The 17,941-nt window shown below is 40.3% G+C and overlaps 1 protein-coding gene across 1 annotated transcript in view; it reads left to right on the forward strand.

Annotated features, from left to right (window-relative positions):
* lpcat1 (lysophosphatidylcholine acyltransferase 1) overlaps nucleotides 1-17,941 on the forward strand; it is a 36,490-nt gene that overhangs the window by 8,457 nt on the left and 10,092 nt on the right. The window contains exons 2-6 of the mRNA XM_034161261.1: nucleotides 5,079-5,218; nucleotides 5,362-5,576; nucleotides 9,315-9,427; nucleotides 9,634-9,694; nucleotides 14,158-14,216. Of these exons, the coding sequence (XP_034017152.1) occupies nucleotides 5,079-5,218; nucleotides 5,362-5,576; nucleotides 9,315-9,427; nucleotides 9,634-9,694; nucleotides 14,158-14,216 (588 nt within the window). The remainder of the gene's footprint in view (nucleotides 1-5,078; nucleotides 5,219-5,361; nucleotides 5,577-9,314; nucleotides 9,428-9,633; nucleotides 9,695-14,157; nucleotides 14,217-17,941) is intronic.

The raw sequence follows: 17,941 nt of genomic DNA on the forward strand, positions 1-17,941 counted from the left end.
CCCACAAGGCACATGGATGACTTGAGCCTAGATTTGGTCTTTGTTCCAATCCACTGTGAAGCTCTGACTGATACAACTGGCAGGTTTTGCACTCAGCACAGTTTTTTTTTGTTTTTTCAACTTACAGCCACATAAGCCTTCAGAGTTCTCTTAGTGGCTTCCCTCGCGAATCTCCTTGCATGGGCACTTGGTGGTTGTTAACCGCAAACTCCACAAAGATTTACAATTATGTTTGTATTTCTAAATATTATTGTGATTATTTTTGGTAAACCTGCTTGAACTGAAGTTACAAGTCTACACAACAAGCAATTATTTATTGTTTCACATCATCGTAGCATGAAGTGCTATGTGCATTGTTTAAGTGTTGAATGGTGTCATAGCTGTGATTCCCAGTCAGCTGCTTTACCAAAAGCTTCATTACTTTGTGTCATTTACTTATATGGACATCTTTCTCGTGTTAGGGGTCACCACAGAAGATGCTTGTCACACTGACATCTACTGGTCAAATAATTTGTAGCACACGTATAATAATAATTAAATTTGTTTTGTTTTGCTTTTCCGCCAAGCAGTACTTGATTGATGATATGATACGACTATCTAGACATTCTAGAAGGATAGATGGAAGAACTACAAATCCCTGTTTATTAACTGTGAGAGACTAATCTTTATCTGTTCAAGGTTATTTTTAATGTTCCACTGTGGATCATACAGTTTTATTGTATGAATTTAGTGAATACTTTAAAATGGTAAATAGTATGAATGTTAAATTAAAGCATATGAGAATATATAGTTTTGTTAGACCTTTTTTGTTTACGTTTAGAATCTCAGAGGAGCTCAACATTAAAATGTGCGAGGAAATCCACATATTTATGGGAGGTGATGGTCTAGTGGTTAAGTGTTGGGCTGGAGACCAGAAGATCCTCGGTTCAAATCCCCGCCTGACCGGAAAATCACTAAGGGCCCTTGGGCAAGGTCTTTATTCCCCTGTTGCTCCCGGTGTGTAGTGAGCGCCTTGTATGGCAGCACCCTCACATCGGGGTGAATGTGAGGCATAATTGTAAAGCACTTTGAGCATCTGATGCAGATGGAAAAGCGGTATATAAATGCAGTCCATTTGCCATTTTATAGTTTGCTTGTTGGACCACTTTTCCTCTCCAGGTTCTTTATAACCTAATCTGTCTCCCAGATTTTAGATTTACAGCCAAAAAACTTCATAGCTGCACAATGTAGGAAATTTTCAAGGTGAATTTATTGTCAATCCAAGCATGTAATACACGAAAGGAATGAAATTCTGTAGTCAAGCCCCATTGAAGGTATGAAAGTTAAAAAAAAAAAAAAAAAAAAAAAAAAAAGGTAATAGGTGCAAAATGTATACAAAACAATATACAAAACATAACTAAAATAAGTAATTTATACAGGACAGCCAGTGCACAAAGTGAATTGTGAGCATGTTGCACTCAGTCCCGTTTAGGTGCATGACGTTTTTAGCCCGAAGAGAGCTGGCAACTGATCGAGTGTCTCACAGCAAGTTTCAAGACGACGCCACTAAATGGGTTGATGCCTACACTGCCCCAATCCACTCTCACACCACCTCCAAGGAAAACGTCATGGATCCTTTTAGCTGGATTTAAGCCCTGGTGTGCAGCAGGTCTGGGAGTGGGGAGGAAAATATTCATAAATCACCCCGTTACTGTTTAATTATTACTATTTCTTGCAGCGTTCACTTGTACAACTAGAGGAGGTGTGGGGGGAGGTACACCAGCACACAGGTTGGAAAAGAGAAGGGTGGGGTAGACATGGTCACTTAGAGATGACAAAAATCATATCAATGCAAAGTAATCAGAAAACAGTTGAAATGAGAAAGGCATGATAAATGGAGGTGTGCATGTTGGAAGTGATTGAGTGATGGATGAGAAGATGAATCCCTGTGGGGATTTGAGGTCACTTACAGGCCGGCTGGGAGAGCGCAATTTTAAAAAAAGCTGGGGGAAGAAATAGAACTGAGGCCAGACGAAAGGCTGCAAGAGGCTGCAACTCTGATCTCAATGCACAAAAACAACAGACGTGACGGATCAGTCAGCTGATTTCTCGGCTCGTCGATGGTGTGTTTCACTGTATGAGCGGAGGCTGACGGCACGTCAGCATTTAGGTGTGTTTTGTCCTTCTGTCTACAATAAGCTGGTGTTTTCACTTTCGAAACGAAGCTTTTAGAATGAATAAATCTGTGTGTATTTGTGTGGATGGCTTAGAAAAATGGCAAACAATAGAGCTGCGTTGATTAATCAATTATTGAATGAATCAATCAAAATATGGTTAATTGTTTACCAAAATAATTGGTAAACAATTATATTTTCTGCAATATAACACATTGAGTTATAAAATCATACGGGTCTAAAAATGTGTATTATTTTCCCAACAACTATATCTTGGATAATCTATATACTAAGCGATGACTGTGTGTGTGTGTGTCTGTCCCTCTCCTGGCCAAACGGCACTTCGGAATTGAGCTAAATTTGGCACACACATACTGGAAGCGACATTGACTATTGAGCACTTTGTTGTTGTTTAGTAGTAGTATTGTCTTCTTTTTCCTTTGAACTTTATACCTTTTTATTTTTTCAAGCAGTAGTAGTAGTAGCTGTCTCTTCTTGAGGTTTTAGTTTTGCCGTACCAGTTCTCTGGAATCCAGGGTAGGTGGGAGGTGATAGCTTGTTGGTGAAGTTAATGTTTTCATTTGGGTCTCTGCCCTAAGGCGGGTAATCAGCAAGTATATCTGTATAAGAGGACATCATCTTGGGCTTTGTGAATATTTTTCACCATTTTCTGCCATTTTATGGACCAAACAACTGATGGGTTCATCTCAAAAATAATCGTATATTAATTGGTAAGGCCTATGACATATGATAGGATTTTATATTTTATTTTGTGTCTCATCAAGAGGCAGAACTGTATGCAGGATTTTATTTTATTTTTTGTCCTCAAAATACCCCCAGCACATACACAACCTTTTTTTTAATACACTTTATATATTTTTATAATGTTAGGATTTTTTGAAGTTTGTAAAATAAATATATTCAAATATATTTGAATGCAAGGTTCAACATTATTGATGGACTTTATGATTATGTTTTGCTGATAAATTAACCAAAGTTTAATCAGCTAATCAAATAATAGTGGAATAAAAACATTACAATAATAGATTACAGAAATAATTAGCATTATCTACACTCAACAAAAATATAAACGCAACACTTTTGGTTTTGCTCCCATTTTGTATGAGATGAACTCAAAGATCTAAAACTTTTTCCACATACACAATATCACCATTTCCCTCAAATATTGTTCACAAACCAGTCTAAATCTGTGATAGTGAGCACTTCTCCTTTGCTGAGATAATCCATCCCACCTCACAGGTGTGCCATATCAAGATGCTGATTAGACACCATGATTAGTGCACAGGGGTGCCTTAGACTACCCACAATAAAAGGCCACTCTGAAAGGTGCAGTTTTATCACACAGCACAATGCCACAGATGTCGCAAGATTTGAGGGAGCGTACAATTGGCATGCTGACAGCAGGAATGTCAACCAGAGCTGTTGCTCGTGTATTGAATGTTCATTTCTCTACCATAAGCCGTCTCCAAAGGCGTTTCAGAGAATTTGGCAGTACATCCAACCAGCCTCACAACCGCAGACCACGTGTAACCACACCAGCCCAGGACCTCCACATCCAGCATGTTCACCTCCAAGATCGTCTGAGACCAGCCACTCGGACAGCTGCTGAAACAATTGGTTTACATAACCAAAGAATTTCTGCACAAACTGTCAGAAACAGTCTCAGGGAATCTCATCTGCATGCTTGACCTGACTCCAGTCCGTTGTCGTAACCGACTTGAGTGGGTAAATGCTCACATTCGCTGGCATTTGGCACGTTGGAGAGGTGTTCTCTTCACGGATGAATCCCGGTTCACTGTTCAGGGCAGATGGCAGACAGCGTGTGTGGCGTCGTGTGGGTGAGCGGTTTTCTGATGTCAATGTTGTGGATAGAGTGGCCCATGGTGGCGGTGGGGTTATGGTATGGGCAGGCGTCTGTTATGGACGAAGAACACAGATGCATTTTATTGATGGCATTTTGAATGCACAGAGATACCGTGACGAGATCCTGAGGCCCATTGTTGTGCCATACATCCAAGAACATCACCTCATGTTGCAGCAGGATAATGCACGGCCCCATGTTGCAAGGATCTGTACACAATTCCTGGAAGCTGAAAATGTCCCAGTTCTTGCATGGCCGGGATACTCACCAGACATGTCACCCATTGAGCATGTTTGGAATGCTCTGGACCGGCGTATACGACAGTGTACCAGTTCCTGCCAATATCCAGCAACTTCGCACAGCCATTGAAGAGGAGTGGACCAACATTCCACAGGCCACAATTGACAACCTGATCAACTCTATGCGAAGGAGATGTGTTGCACTGCATGAGGCAAATGGTGGTCACACCAGATACTGACTGGTATCCCCCCCCAATAAAACAAAACTGCACCTTTCAGAGTGGCCTTTTATTGTGGGCAGTCTAAGGCACACCTGTGCACTAATCATGGTGTCTAATCAGCATCTTGGTATGGCACACCTGTGAGGTGGGATGGATTATCTCAGCAAAGGAGAAGTGCTCACTATCACAGATTTAGACTGGTTTGTGAACAATATTTGAGGGAAATGGTGATATTGTGTATTTGGAAAAAGTTTGAGATCTTTTGAGTTCGTCTCATACAAAATGGGAGCAAAACCAAAAGTGTTGCGTTTATATTTTTGAGTGTATATTCAACAATAACATAGTCCTTGGATATGATCTAATGTGAACCCGTAGGTATTGAATATTTATATCTCTTGTGGGCTCCGGGATTCCGAATCAGAAATGTGAGATTAACAAACTTAAGTTGATCTGGAGTCTGGGAATGTACAGTATGTTAGCTGTTGATACATAGTTACAAAAAGGGGAAAAAGCCACAATAATGTTGAATCGGGCTGCAGTGAATTCTGGAAATATGAGCAGTTGTCTCTTTCTTTGTTTTCAGATGGCACTGATGTCTGTCACAGTTTTCCCAGTGCGGCTGCTGCTCGTGTCCTTCCTCATGCTGCTGGCGTGGCCCTTTGCCTTCACCGCCTCTCTGGGGCGTTCTGAGTTTGTTGTTGAACCACAGTCGTGGTGGAGGAGGTGTGTGTGTGTGTGTGTGTGTGTGTTGCGAAGGGAAAATGTCAAAGCCTGCTGTGCACTTTTGTTTCGCAGCCTTTCCCAAAGGAAATGTTTAAAGTAGTGAGACTCACTGTGATTGATTTACACTGTGTGTCCGTGATCAGGTTGATAGACGTGTGTCTTCGTGTGATCATGAGAGCCATGTGGTTCTGTGGGGGTTTCCACTGGATCAAGGTGAAAGGGGAGCGCGTGTCACCCTCTGAAGCATCCATCCTCACCATGGCACCACACTCCTCGTACTTTGATGCCATCCCAGTCACCATGACCATGTGCTCCATGGTGGCCAAACTGGAGAGCAAGAGCATTCCGCTCTGGGGCAGTGAGTAACGTCACCACAACCTTTACTGAACTAATTTTTTTTGGATGCATGAATGGGCTTGAACAGGGTCATCAGGGTGCATGCACTGAAAGAATGACTCCGAAATATCAGGAGTTGAGGATGGAGTGTGCGTTGTTTTCCCTGTGCCCTCCTCAGCTTACTGATCCGATCCATAAAAACCATGAATTTTGTAATCTGTTGCACCCCAATTAGAAGCTGAACAGATGAACAGATTTTTTTTTTTTTTTTTCCCCTGATTGTAATTGGCATATCTGCAGCGGTCTGTGTGACATACAGTTTCTCAGCTGTTTTCAACTGTGCTGAATTTCTTTTTTTTTTTATGACTATGTGTACAATAAAGTTGATGTGCCGAAAAATAAATTGCTACCTATCAGGGGTGTGCGTGGCCCCCTTGTACAATTATAAGCTATTTATTTAGATAATATGGGTGTTACAGATCACAAAACCCTTGGTTCAGACTGGTTCGTAGTATGGAGTCAGAGGTGCACGTATTGATGGATTCCTACCTTTTGCTATCTGATATTTATCAATAAATCTAAATAGCGAAAATGTGGTAGCATTTTTCTTGTTTAGAAATAATATTTATTATCATCATTTGGTTTAACAAAGCTAACAGGGGTGGTGGCTAATGTGCTTGGTTTCGGTGTGGAAGGTTCCCGGTTGAAACCCCACCCCTGCTACATTTCTCCATGAAAATTCAGTAAGGTATATCTTATATATTATATTCCAATTCTAAGGTGGAACTATGCCTGTAAACAAAGGTATATCTAAAAAGTAAAATAGGAGAGTAGAAAAGAGTAGAGTAGAGCCACTTAGTTGCCTGGTCTTGAGAACCAGGGATGTCAGGAAGGGCATCCGGTGTAAAAATGGTGCCAAATCAACATGCAGATCCACCTTAGATCTGCTGTGGCGACCCCGAGTAAAACAAGGGAACAGCTAAAGGGACTTACTTTTATGTGGTTTAAGAAAACTACATAATTTCTTTTGGCTTTAAACCAGAACCGTTACTCATCAGTGTCTTATACAAACTGAAATATTGCAAAACATGTGGATGAAAATTTCAAAATAAAGTGCGGGTTTTAGTAATTTGTACTGGTGTTTGAATGCACGCATCATGTGAGTGTACATGGTCTTGTGGTAGAAAAGCCTCACTGGTGTTGAAAAACTGTCCAAATGGTGAACACAATGACCTACATGAGCTACGACGAATGAAGAATTCACTTAAGGGACATGAAAGGGACTTTTTTCAGCGTGGTATCAAATTTATAACCACAAATCATGTAACCATATTCATGTTTCATTTTGTTGTCCTTTTTTTAATGTTTTTATATATCAATTTCATTAATGGTTCTGCACTCGGATGAGGCAGAATTTGTGGAATCTCCTTCCAAGCAATTTTCCTTCTCTTATTTCTTAAATGCCAATCTGTCTGGTGACATGTGGGCGTCCTCTTGGCCTTGTCCAGCTATCAGGGTAACTGTGCAGATGGTGGTGTGTGTGTGTGTGTGTGGGGGGGGGGGGGGGGGGGGGGGCAAAATTGTGTGCAGAAAAAGTAAGTACGAAGAACAGCTTTGGTAAGTCCAAGAGGAAGTTGGAGAGTAAAACAACAGGCCCGTGTGTGCGTTCCTTCTCTGTGCTATTTCTTGCTCAACTGGTTCTCCACTTTCTCTGCCACACTCTGGAAAGGGGTATTAAAATGGGTTTCATCCATGCATGTGTCACTCAGCTTGTTGCTGCAGTAACTCACAGCAGCTTCAAGGTATTTCTTTCATATCAAACACAAATTAAAGCCTCTCTGGACCAAAATCTTGGGCAAGTTCTCACGTGAGTAGGTCATGGGCAAAGCCTCGTCACCGTCAGTGGTGAGATGCACCATGAACCACTAACAGAAGTATGCCACTTTAAAAACAAACAAAATTTGGACATCTAGGCTTGTATTTCATTTAGACAACAGTCGGCTGTGTTTTCACTGCTTGCACACTCATGTAGCACTTGCACATCTATGCAGCCTGTGACTGCTGCCCTGCTTGGCCACATCCCTTTTTAAGCATGTTTGCTTTTTTAACTCTTTTATTTTGTTGTTCCTTCTCAAGTGTGGGACCAACAGACTGAAAAACTCCTTTGTGTCTCAGGCCATCAGACTGTACAACTCCTCACTCAGGGAGAGGAGGAGTAACAGGAAGACGGGGGACGGGAATGAGAGGAACAGTAGTAGCCAATAAACCAGTATTGATCAGTATGTCTGGTATTTATATTGCAAACTGTTTTTCTTTTTTACTTTCACTTTTAATACACTGTGTGCTGCTATACAATGCTACCGAAACCTCAATTTCCCTGCGGGAGTCTTACCAAGGGATCAGTAAAGACATAGCAAATGAGGTAAAGCAGTCGTAAAGTAAATCACACATCTTAATTGATTTCACCCTAAAACTCACTGACAAGTCATAAATGCAGATGTACAACTGCAAATATATCAGTGTTTGTGTAGGTTTTGATGGCTTTTTTCCCCTTTATTACTGTATCAATAACAGTCCAAATTTGAAATTTTCACCTTAATCTTTGTTTAAATGTTTACCACCCCCCCCCCCCCCCACTGTCTTTGTTGGCTTCCTTGTTGTCATTATAGACAGTTTTTCTTTTACCTTCCACTGCTGTTTATTATTGTCATGGCTTGCCTAATTATTCTTCTGTGTTTTACCAACTTAATTTTTGGAAAAGAGTGTTGTACATGTACTGTCTGTTAGCAAAAATTGGCCTTAACCAAACAAAGTGGCTACAAAGACTTGACATACTGTCCTGTTCATCTTGTGGCTCTTCTGTCATTTGGCTTAAACCCAGAATGTTCACCCTGTGGGAGAGCTGTGGACTATAGCTTTGAAAGCAGGTATATTTGGAGTACGTCTTCCAAACCTTGTGGTTGGTATTATGTAGTCTTTGGGAAAAGTCCTGCTAGTGTTGAGCACGTTATCTTCACTTCACCTGATTCACTGCTGCTGTGTGCGTGTTGAACTGTCCGTCCCTGCCCACAGTGAAAATCAGACATCAGCAGCATGGATCAAAATGACACCAAATCAAATCATCTCTCTCTAAAAATAAATAGAATATTTTTTTTTTCAATCTTCATTTAAAAAAAAAAAAAAAAAAGCCCACTCAAGCACTGATCCACAGTTGCAATAACTGTAGTGTTTATTCCTTCATTACGTTAGTGACATTCTTTAAGAAGATACTTATTGGATTTATTGGTTTACAGATCCGCTGACTGTTGTAAAAATCGCCAACTCAGTGGAAAAAATGTTTGCCCCTTTAACTCACTGACCCTGGCCCTTAAGTCCCTGAAAAATCTGTAAACCAATAAATCAAGTAACTATGGCCTTATAAACAAACGTGTACTCTGTGAACACAGTGGACAATATGGCAATTATTAGAATTTTTTTTTTTTTTTTTTACTACTTTGGGAGATTCTGTGATTTATACTCTGGAAAATACAGTAGTCCATATTTATTCTGCATCACACTGGTGTGAATCTAAACCTCACTCACTCATCTTCAACCACTTATCCGGGATCGGACCACGAAATCTAAACCGTAATTATACAATTTCATGAACTTTTTCTCAAGCTGTAAAATGCTGAGTTTTTGGAACCTTTTGTAATTATTGTTTTCTTTCCCCCTCTTGTTCTGCTCCATATCGCCCTCCTCTTCATCACGGCCCTCCTAGCACTGATCAGCTACATCCGGCCTGTGTTTGTTTTCCGGTCTGACCCGGATTCCAGAAGAAAAACAATAGAGGAAATCAAGCGGAGAGCCCAGTCTGGAGGGGCGTGGCCTCAGGTACCACACATGACAAGTCACATTCACTGAGCGATTATCAGACTGGTCACGCCACGTATGTGTAACCAGGAGAATGTAACCCTCTGAGGGGAAAATACAGTTTTCACAGTTCAAGGTCAGTTTATAAACTGTGAATGAACATTTGATGTATTCATATATTTGTGTGTGCGTGCACATTTCCATTGCTGTGAACGTGTTGATTCCAGATCATGATATTCCCAGAGGGAACGTGCACCAACAGATCAGGTCTCATCTTGTTCAAGCCAGGTAGGAGTTCAGTCTTTATCTGGTCTTATTCTGATTATGAAATCATTTAAATGACCTTCATGTTTAGTTTTTTCCTTTCTGTATGTTTTGATTTAACTTTACACCAGAAATTTCAGTTTGTTCCTAATCGTGTTGTTTTATAATTCTTACACAATAGGTGGAAAACAAGTTATTTTAGTTTTACTGTAGTGGCAGTTGGAAATCATTTGTAGGATGATGCTTATAAAAAGGAGTCCCCCCCCCCCCCGCCCCAAACCTATTGTGTTTTTTAGACATTTGATTATATGACATCAAATATCAATAACAAATGGGTCTCTTTCTACAAAACGTATTCTTAAAAATGATGTTTATTCACAAAGTAGATGACAGACCTGTCTTCAAGCCAACTGAAGCCCATGTTAAAATGTTCAAACTATGTCTCTCCATGCTATACATATTCTGTTTTATCAAACAGTATAAGTTAATAATGTTCAGTAGGTCACCGGTTTATAGAGACCAAAATTACCATTTCTTTAGTAAAGATGGAAGATTATAGAAATGAATAGCTAGTTGAATGACCCATGTTTTTGAGTTAATTGGGAACCCTTTTTGTGTACAGCGGTCCCTTGGTATAACGCGGTTCACCTTTCGTGGCCTCGCAGTTTCGCAGATTTTTTTTAATCCAATTTTGCATGCTTTTTTTTTTTTTTTTTTTTTTTTTTACAGCGCATTGTGTTCTGCATCCTCATCAATCAGGCTGGTCGCGGCACCGGTCGGCATCACCGCGAAGGGAGAGCACGTGCATTGTGTTCTGTGTGTGTCTGTTTATAAGAATCTTCTTGCCCAGAAGAAAAAAGAGCACCAACAACTACCCATAACTGTGTTCTTCACTCGGAAAAAGACACCTGCACCGAGGTGTCATTCAGTGGAAAAAGACGCGAGCATTGGAGATCATTGTAGATGAACAGCCTATAATTTTTTGCACCTGCGTATAAGTTTTCCCCTCTCCAATCAACTTTTTAATCAAACTATGCTGTTCTTCTGAACAATGTCTTGAACGTCCCATTTTCTTCAGGGTTTCAAAGAGAAAATCATGTTCAACAGGTGCTGGCTTCATCCTTAAATAGGGGACACCTGATTCACACCTGTTTGTTCCACAAAATTGACGAAATCACTGACTGAATGTCACACTACTCTTATTGTGAACACCCCCTTTTCTACTTTTTTTACTAATAGCCCAATTTCATAGCCTTACGAGTGTGCATATCATGAATGCTTGGTCTTGTTGGATTTGTGAGAATCTACTGAATCTACTGGTACCTTGTTTCCATGTAACAATAAGAAATATACTCAAAACCTGGATTAATCTTTTTAGTCACATAGCACTACTATTATTCTGAACACTACTGTACAAATCAGTCCTCTGTTCAAAGTCTAACTGCATGTTATTCTCCTCAGTCAGACCTTTGGTGTGTCTGTGAAAATGGACAGTTTTTTGCAGGGTTTCATTTATGTAGATGTACATGGAGTGAGATATCTATTGGTGGCTACGGGTATGTTGATTGTTAGGCAAAATACTGTTATCATCCATCTGCAAATTTGGGACTTAAGTGTGTCCTTGGGGAATCTTTGTGTTTTATAAGGCATTTGTTTTTCTGCTTTTTCTGGATCCTAATGAGGCCCTCTGTGTTCATCTGCTTTATCCAAACTGTGTTATCAGTCATTGTTTCCCTGTCTGCACAGTCTAATCCCCTTTTTTCCAGTCCTCTATTAGTCTGTCATTCCCAGCAAGACCAGTTGTGTGTGTGTGTGTGTGTGTGTGTGTGTGTGTGTGTGTGTGTGTGTGTGTGTGTGTGTGTGTGTGTGTGAGAGAGAGAGCAAGAGTTGGGTTTTCAGTCTGATGTTGTCTTTGCATGCATTTCCTGTTATCTATTCACTGATTTCCAGCAGAACTAATATCACACTGGTGTATGTGTCTGTAGAGTGACATAACATAAGATATGCATTTTCTTATTCTGAAGAATTATTTCAGATACATTTCTCTTCCATTTAATATAAAAAGGAGCAGAATGAAGATAAAGTATAAGTAATCCATCATTTAGTTTCCAACAAAATGCATACAAATAAGATTATAATCAAGCATTAATCCTGCTTAATTGTGTTCTCTCTCCTGTCCTGTGACATGTTCATTCATAGGCTCATATACAGTTGGATCAACACACTCCTTCTGTTATTTAAAAATCTGATGACAGGCTGGTGATGGATGTTCTTATAGTTGTTTAGAACTATAAGAAATTCAGGCTTGTTTTCTGCTACAGCATTTAGTTGAATCATTTTTTTTTTTTTTTTTATATATCACTTGTCCAACATCCTTTTGTAGAGCAGGTAGCTGAGTTGATAAGGAGCTAGGCTGCCAGTCTGTAGACCTGGGTTTGAATCCCGTTTATGCTACCTGTCTTGAACAAGATGCTTATCCTGCATTGTCTCAGTCCACTCAGCTGTAAATGGGTACAGACCTCGGCTGGGGAAGTAACGCGTGTTGGACCGGCGTCTCATACACTTCATGCTATGTAATCTGGAGTTGAGCACCAGTGTCGCAGACTGAACATTCCTCCCTAAAAATTGGTCCGCCCTGCCTTCACTGCGCATGTGCCATTTTTGAGTGTCACCAGCAGTTCACTGATTATCACCTCGTTTCTGCTTCAAACTGCACTCAGTCATCATCTGTTTCCGTGATAGATATCTGAAGCTTTTGTACACCAATCATTTCCACATAAATTCTATTCTATGTTTGCTTTGTTTGGGAGTGGATTCGTTATAAGCCTTTTGGCTTCCACCAATCCCTTGCACTTTATTTATATTGTATTTTTTTCTCTCTCCCTCTCTCTTTGGTTGTTTTATGTATATACATTATTTTGTGCTAAATAAACAAATCAAATCAAATTCAGCATTATTTCATAGTAGAAAATGGCGGACTGATCAGAGCGCACAGCAGCTGTTGCAGTGCATGCGTCAGTAACAATTATCACCTAATTTCTGCTTAAAACTGACTCTAGAATGATTTAAGAGGTTTTACCTTGTCATCTGATGGTTAATAATCCCATTAACACTCTGGGGTCCGAGGGCATTTTTTGGACAGTTCACTCGCCAGGCATAAATGTTTTATTATAGCTGTTAACAGCTCTCCCTGCATCCCACAATCAAGTTTTATGTCTCTTTTTTTCAGGACAACCTGTGATTTCATAATATATATGCTTTTGTTGTGTTTTATAAGTGTAATAAAGGTTTACAATCAGAAATAAAGTAAAGCGGAAAATAATTTTCCACACACAGCAAAGTATAATAAACAACTGTTTTGACACTTTATAAAGATAATTTGAGGTCTTGTGTGAAAGACTGTACAACAAAAAGGTTCAAACAATAAACACAAATGCACATTTTATGTGCATTTGTAGATTCCCAGGGACAAGGGCGCCCTGCTAGGAACAATAACCACACAACAAGCTGTATTATTACAGCTGCATTCAAGACAACAGTTAACTCTGAAAACCCAAGTTGGGAACTTCTGAATTCCAAAAATACATGCTTTCACTTGATCAACTCTGGCTTTGTTGCTGGTCTTTACATGGAACACGTACATAAGTTTTTACAGCTGCTTCTTCTGGGTGAACAAGATAAATGGTAAATGGACTGCATTTATGTCGCGCTTTACAGTGATGCCTCATATTCACCTATTCATTCACACACCAGTGTCAGGTTGCTTCCATGCAAAGCGCTCAACTGCACACCAGGAGCGCCATGTATAAAGAATGGTAGCATATTAAAGAAAATGACCTGTTAAAATGAGTTAAGTAGCATTTGTAATTTTGCTGTCTTAAAGGTGATGTAGGATGTGTGTGATTGTAGTTAAGATGTCAAATCGAGTAAATTGGAACCCTGAATTTCTGCAGTTACCCAGCAAAAAACAAAACTGAACACAACCAGGTGTTCCGTTCAGTTTGTCCTTGTAATTCCCTCTTGCCAACATGTCACAAATGCAACATTAGTCCATCACACGTAAATCACATGATGTCTGACTTTTTCCACTGCCCCTCTTCTTGGCAGTGTCTTGTTATAAAGTAGTAGGATGAGTAGTTTTTCCTTATTCAGTTAAAATTTGAATATGCTCCAATACCAAATGAATGGGAATGAGTTTTCTCCTCATCTGGGTTGTTGCTGTATAAATAATTAGTCTATAAAAGAGGACTCTGTTTCATTTTTTTTTATTTGGCCCTGTTGAATTCTGTAGATGTTTAATTTTATGTTCTTTCACTCCATGACTGGACTATTTTTATACTTGTTAACAGCTTCACAGAATTATCGTCTCATTTTAACGCCTTCAGTCTTTGTTAGTTTACTGGCAGTGAGTATCTGGTTTTCAGGAGTAATATTTCTACTTTATTTTTCTCCAACATGCTCCTGTCATCTCTGCCTTTCCTTTCCAGGCGCCTTCATACCAGGACTTCCAGTACAGCCAGTAGTTCTCCGCTACACCAACAAACTGGTAGATGTCAAGTACACACACACACGCTGGTCACACAACAGCTTTACCGGGGTGTTAGAATGTGTTCCTCTTCTGCTGAATGACTTCATGTTCAGTCAAGATGATATTTCATCCTGCGTCCCTCTCACTGACACACATACAGACAGAGGTGTCATGTCTCTCTCTCTCGGCATGTCCCGCTCATGAATTATGGAGTCCCTGTTACATAGTGTTAAGCCACCTTGACACTTGCACGAATTTGATCCCTGCACTGGCACGCCAACAGATAAGAGACGACTGTATTGATCCCACGCTGGGAAAATTCACTTGGTACTGCAGCAGAATCAGAAAAAACACAAAGATAAATGCACATAATACAAAAAGAAGAGAATAGACATGCATAAAATAAAGAATGCTATAAAATCAATGATATGTGCAAGATGCAGAAACTGGCACTAGGAAATTAACTGCACATTGCATTTAGGATTGAATTGCACTTGGAAAGTAATTGCATTGGTCATGTATTTGCACTGGGAAATGTAATGGGTGTAAATATAGAAATAAAGTTCTACAACATTGTGCAGCAAGACAAACTGTAGGGCAGATAAAACATGATATAAAATGCAGTGTGACAGCAAAAGAAAACAGTACTGCAGAATGATGGTAGTGATGTGATGACAAAAGTGTCATCACAGTGCTGCATTTAAAGTGGTGATGTTGGAAAGGCTGATGGAATGAAGGTGGTGTTCCTTCTTATGCTGCATTTAGACATAACGACAAGTCACGAATGCCACGAAGTACACATTCTTGGCTGCTGATCACAAATGTGATGATTCGGGGCAGAGGCGTCAGGTGTCCTCAGGAACTGCTGCACCCTGTTACCACACGTTACGATTACTGGCACGTGTTGCTGGAGAATTATCAGGAACCATTACACACGGTCAAGAATAGTGTTCCGCGCTATTGCGCGTAACAGCGCATCGTTAAGTTCTGTCACGTTGTGAACGAGGTGAATTGTCTCCACACACACACCCATATTCATCCAACTGAATTCAGATGGCTCCAGTTTTTCAGAAGAACTTTGTGACTGCATGCGTAGTTGGGCTCTGTACCATGGAGTGGAGGAGGAGGAGACGGACAGAGCCAGATGTGTGGCTTCACGCAGCTCTCGTCTCGTGCATTTTCCCAAACATCAGGCACATGCAGCAGGTGGAACACCTGCAGGAGTGCGCTGAAAAGCACTGAAATTAGACTTTTGGCCGACTTGGTGTCAGCAGTCAAACTGAATGTGGTGCAGCAGGGTTTAATTGTGTGCGCGCTTCTTCCTCCACCGGACTGGAGGAGGTGCAGAGATGTCTGGCTGCATGCGAGTCTCCTCTGGCTCAGACTCGTTCTCCCACTCATCGGTTACAACAGCAGGTGTAACAGGAGCTTCAGCAGGAACTGTGGAACGACATTTGGAGCCGAGTTTAATTGTGCGCACGTGACAGAAATCTGATTCATTGTGGCGCGCGGTGAAATGTGACACCGCGTTACAAGTCGTGTCAAAACTTGACAGTTTCCGTGTCACTTCGTAATAACGCGTGACAGTTTGGGCTCCAAGAACCATCACAGGAACCACTACGAACATTGTCACATTCTATTAAGGATCAATACTCAAGACGGATCAGTACGCTCAGTTGCGACCTCCAAGACGTGAGACGAAATGAGGGTGGTGTGTGACATTTGTGGAAGATTTTTTGACAGGCAAAAACATGCTCCATGAATATCACGCACCAACACGCACTATTAAGAAACCTAGTCAGATGCGTTAAGTCACATTAAGAATGTCAGGAATGTGTCACGAATGACAGAAAAATGACATTCGTAACGCGTCTTGGTTATGTGTGAACACACCTTTTCGTTGTGGGTGCAAAGGGAAATAGTAATTGTTTTTATGTGTGTTTTAATTTATGCGTCATATACTGACTGCAAATGCAACTAGTCTTAAATCGCTTTATATATTTCCATGCAATTTCACACGATTGTAGCATACTCTGTGAAGATATGCATGAGGGGAAAATAAATAATTCTAGACATTTTTAACACAAGATAGTGTTTAATTGATGTATCGCCCTGTATGATAATGACGGCGTAAGCACATCTCTGTGAATTTCAATGAAACTTCACACAGTGGTTGTGCTGCATGTGAACACGTGCATGAAGGAAAATAATTCTACTGTGATATCTTTAAAGGGAACTAAATGGACTTTTTTTTTAATGCACAGTATTTGTCAATATATTAATTTGGATATTTCATCATAAAAAAAATTAATACCATTGCCATGATAGCAACTCATAAGGCTGAGTGGGGATAACATTTTGTAGCTAATAAAGTCTTGTAGGTAATATTGGCAGTAAAGGGTGTTGTAAAACACTTATCCATAATTGGTACAATATTTGGCAGATGGAAGATTTGTATTTCTTCTGTGCTCAACTTGGCACAATAATCACAAAGCAGCAAAATGTGAAACTGAGCACAGAATTCGTGCACCGCTCCAGTACTTTTGTATAGACTCATGCTCAATTTATATCCTGTGAAAATCCGGTGAAAAATGACATTGACGTTCAATCATTTTTATGGAAGTTAAATCCTGAACCCCATGACTGCAGAAGGTACTGAGGGACATGTATAGAGAATATACATCTTAACTCTTTCTAATGCAATTTAACGCGTATTTAACCAGGTTAGTCCCATTGAAACAGAGACCTCTTTTGCAAAGGAGACCTGGAGAGTTATAACGCTTCCAATTCACCAAACCTGCATGTCTTTGAATGTGGGAGGAAACCGGAGCACCTGGAGTAAACCCATGCAAACACGGGGAGAACATGCAAACTCCACACAGAAAGGCTGCAGGTGGGAATCGAACCCATGACCTTCTTGCTGTGAGGCAAAAGTGCTAACCACTAATCCACTGTGCTGTCTAAATTTGAGGTAGCACTTTCAAAATCACACTTATGTCAATTACTCTCATCTCATGAATAATGTTGGGTCATTGGCCAGATGGGGTCAATGTTTCGTGTTTCTAGTTGGTAAAATATTTAATTTTGGTTTGGGAGGGGGGCATGGTCCTTTTTAAGGACTATTTAAAATGTCAGAATTTTCATTTTATTGGCATGGCAGAATTAATGGAAACCACTGGGACTCTGTAAAAGGTTTTATAATTTAGAAAATGGCTGTCAGCACCATAACCTGTCAAGAGACTTCTCGATTTTGGGCTCATAAATCTTTCCTTTTAGACAGTGAGAACAGCTGAAACAGTCTATCTGTTAAGACCTTCAGTAGCCCTGTCATGTTTACTTTTCATTTTGTTCTTGCTCAGCTTTGGGATTGTCCTGAATCAAAACCACAATCCAAGGTTTCAGTGACTTGCTGAACGTACCATTTGTATGTAGTGGAGGTGTCAAACTTGAAGAGAGATTCATTTATGTCTTATGTCTGACGTTCATGTCTCTGGGTCTTCAGCCTTTGAGATTGATAGATTCCTGGGAAGACCTTATGGAGTCTCAAGGTTGCTGGGCAGAGGTGTATGGTGATGGTGATACCTTTGCAGGAGAATGAAATGCCAAGTCTTTATGGTCCTTGTGCTTCCATTCTTGCTCTGTATGGTTGTAAGACGTGGATATTAACCAGTGGCTAAAGGTGACAGCTGGATGTCTTTGATTCCGAGTTGTACTACATGCATCTTGATGAAACGCCAACTACA

This window comes from Thalassophryne amazonica, chromosome 20 (genome assembly GCF_902500255.1).
Source record: "Thalassophryne amazonica chromosome 20, fThaAma1.1, whole genome shotgun sequence".
Lineage (NCBI taxonomy): Eukaryota > Metazoa > Chordata > Actinopteri > Batrachoidiformes > Batrachoididae > Thalassophryne > Thalassophryne amazonica.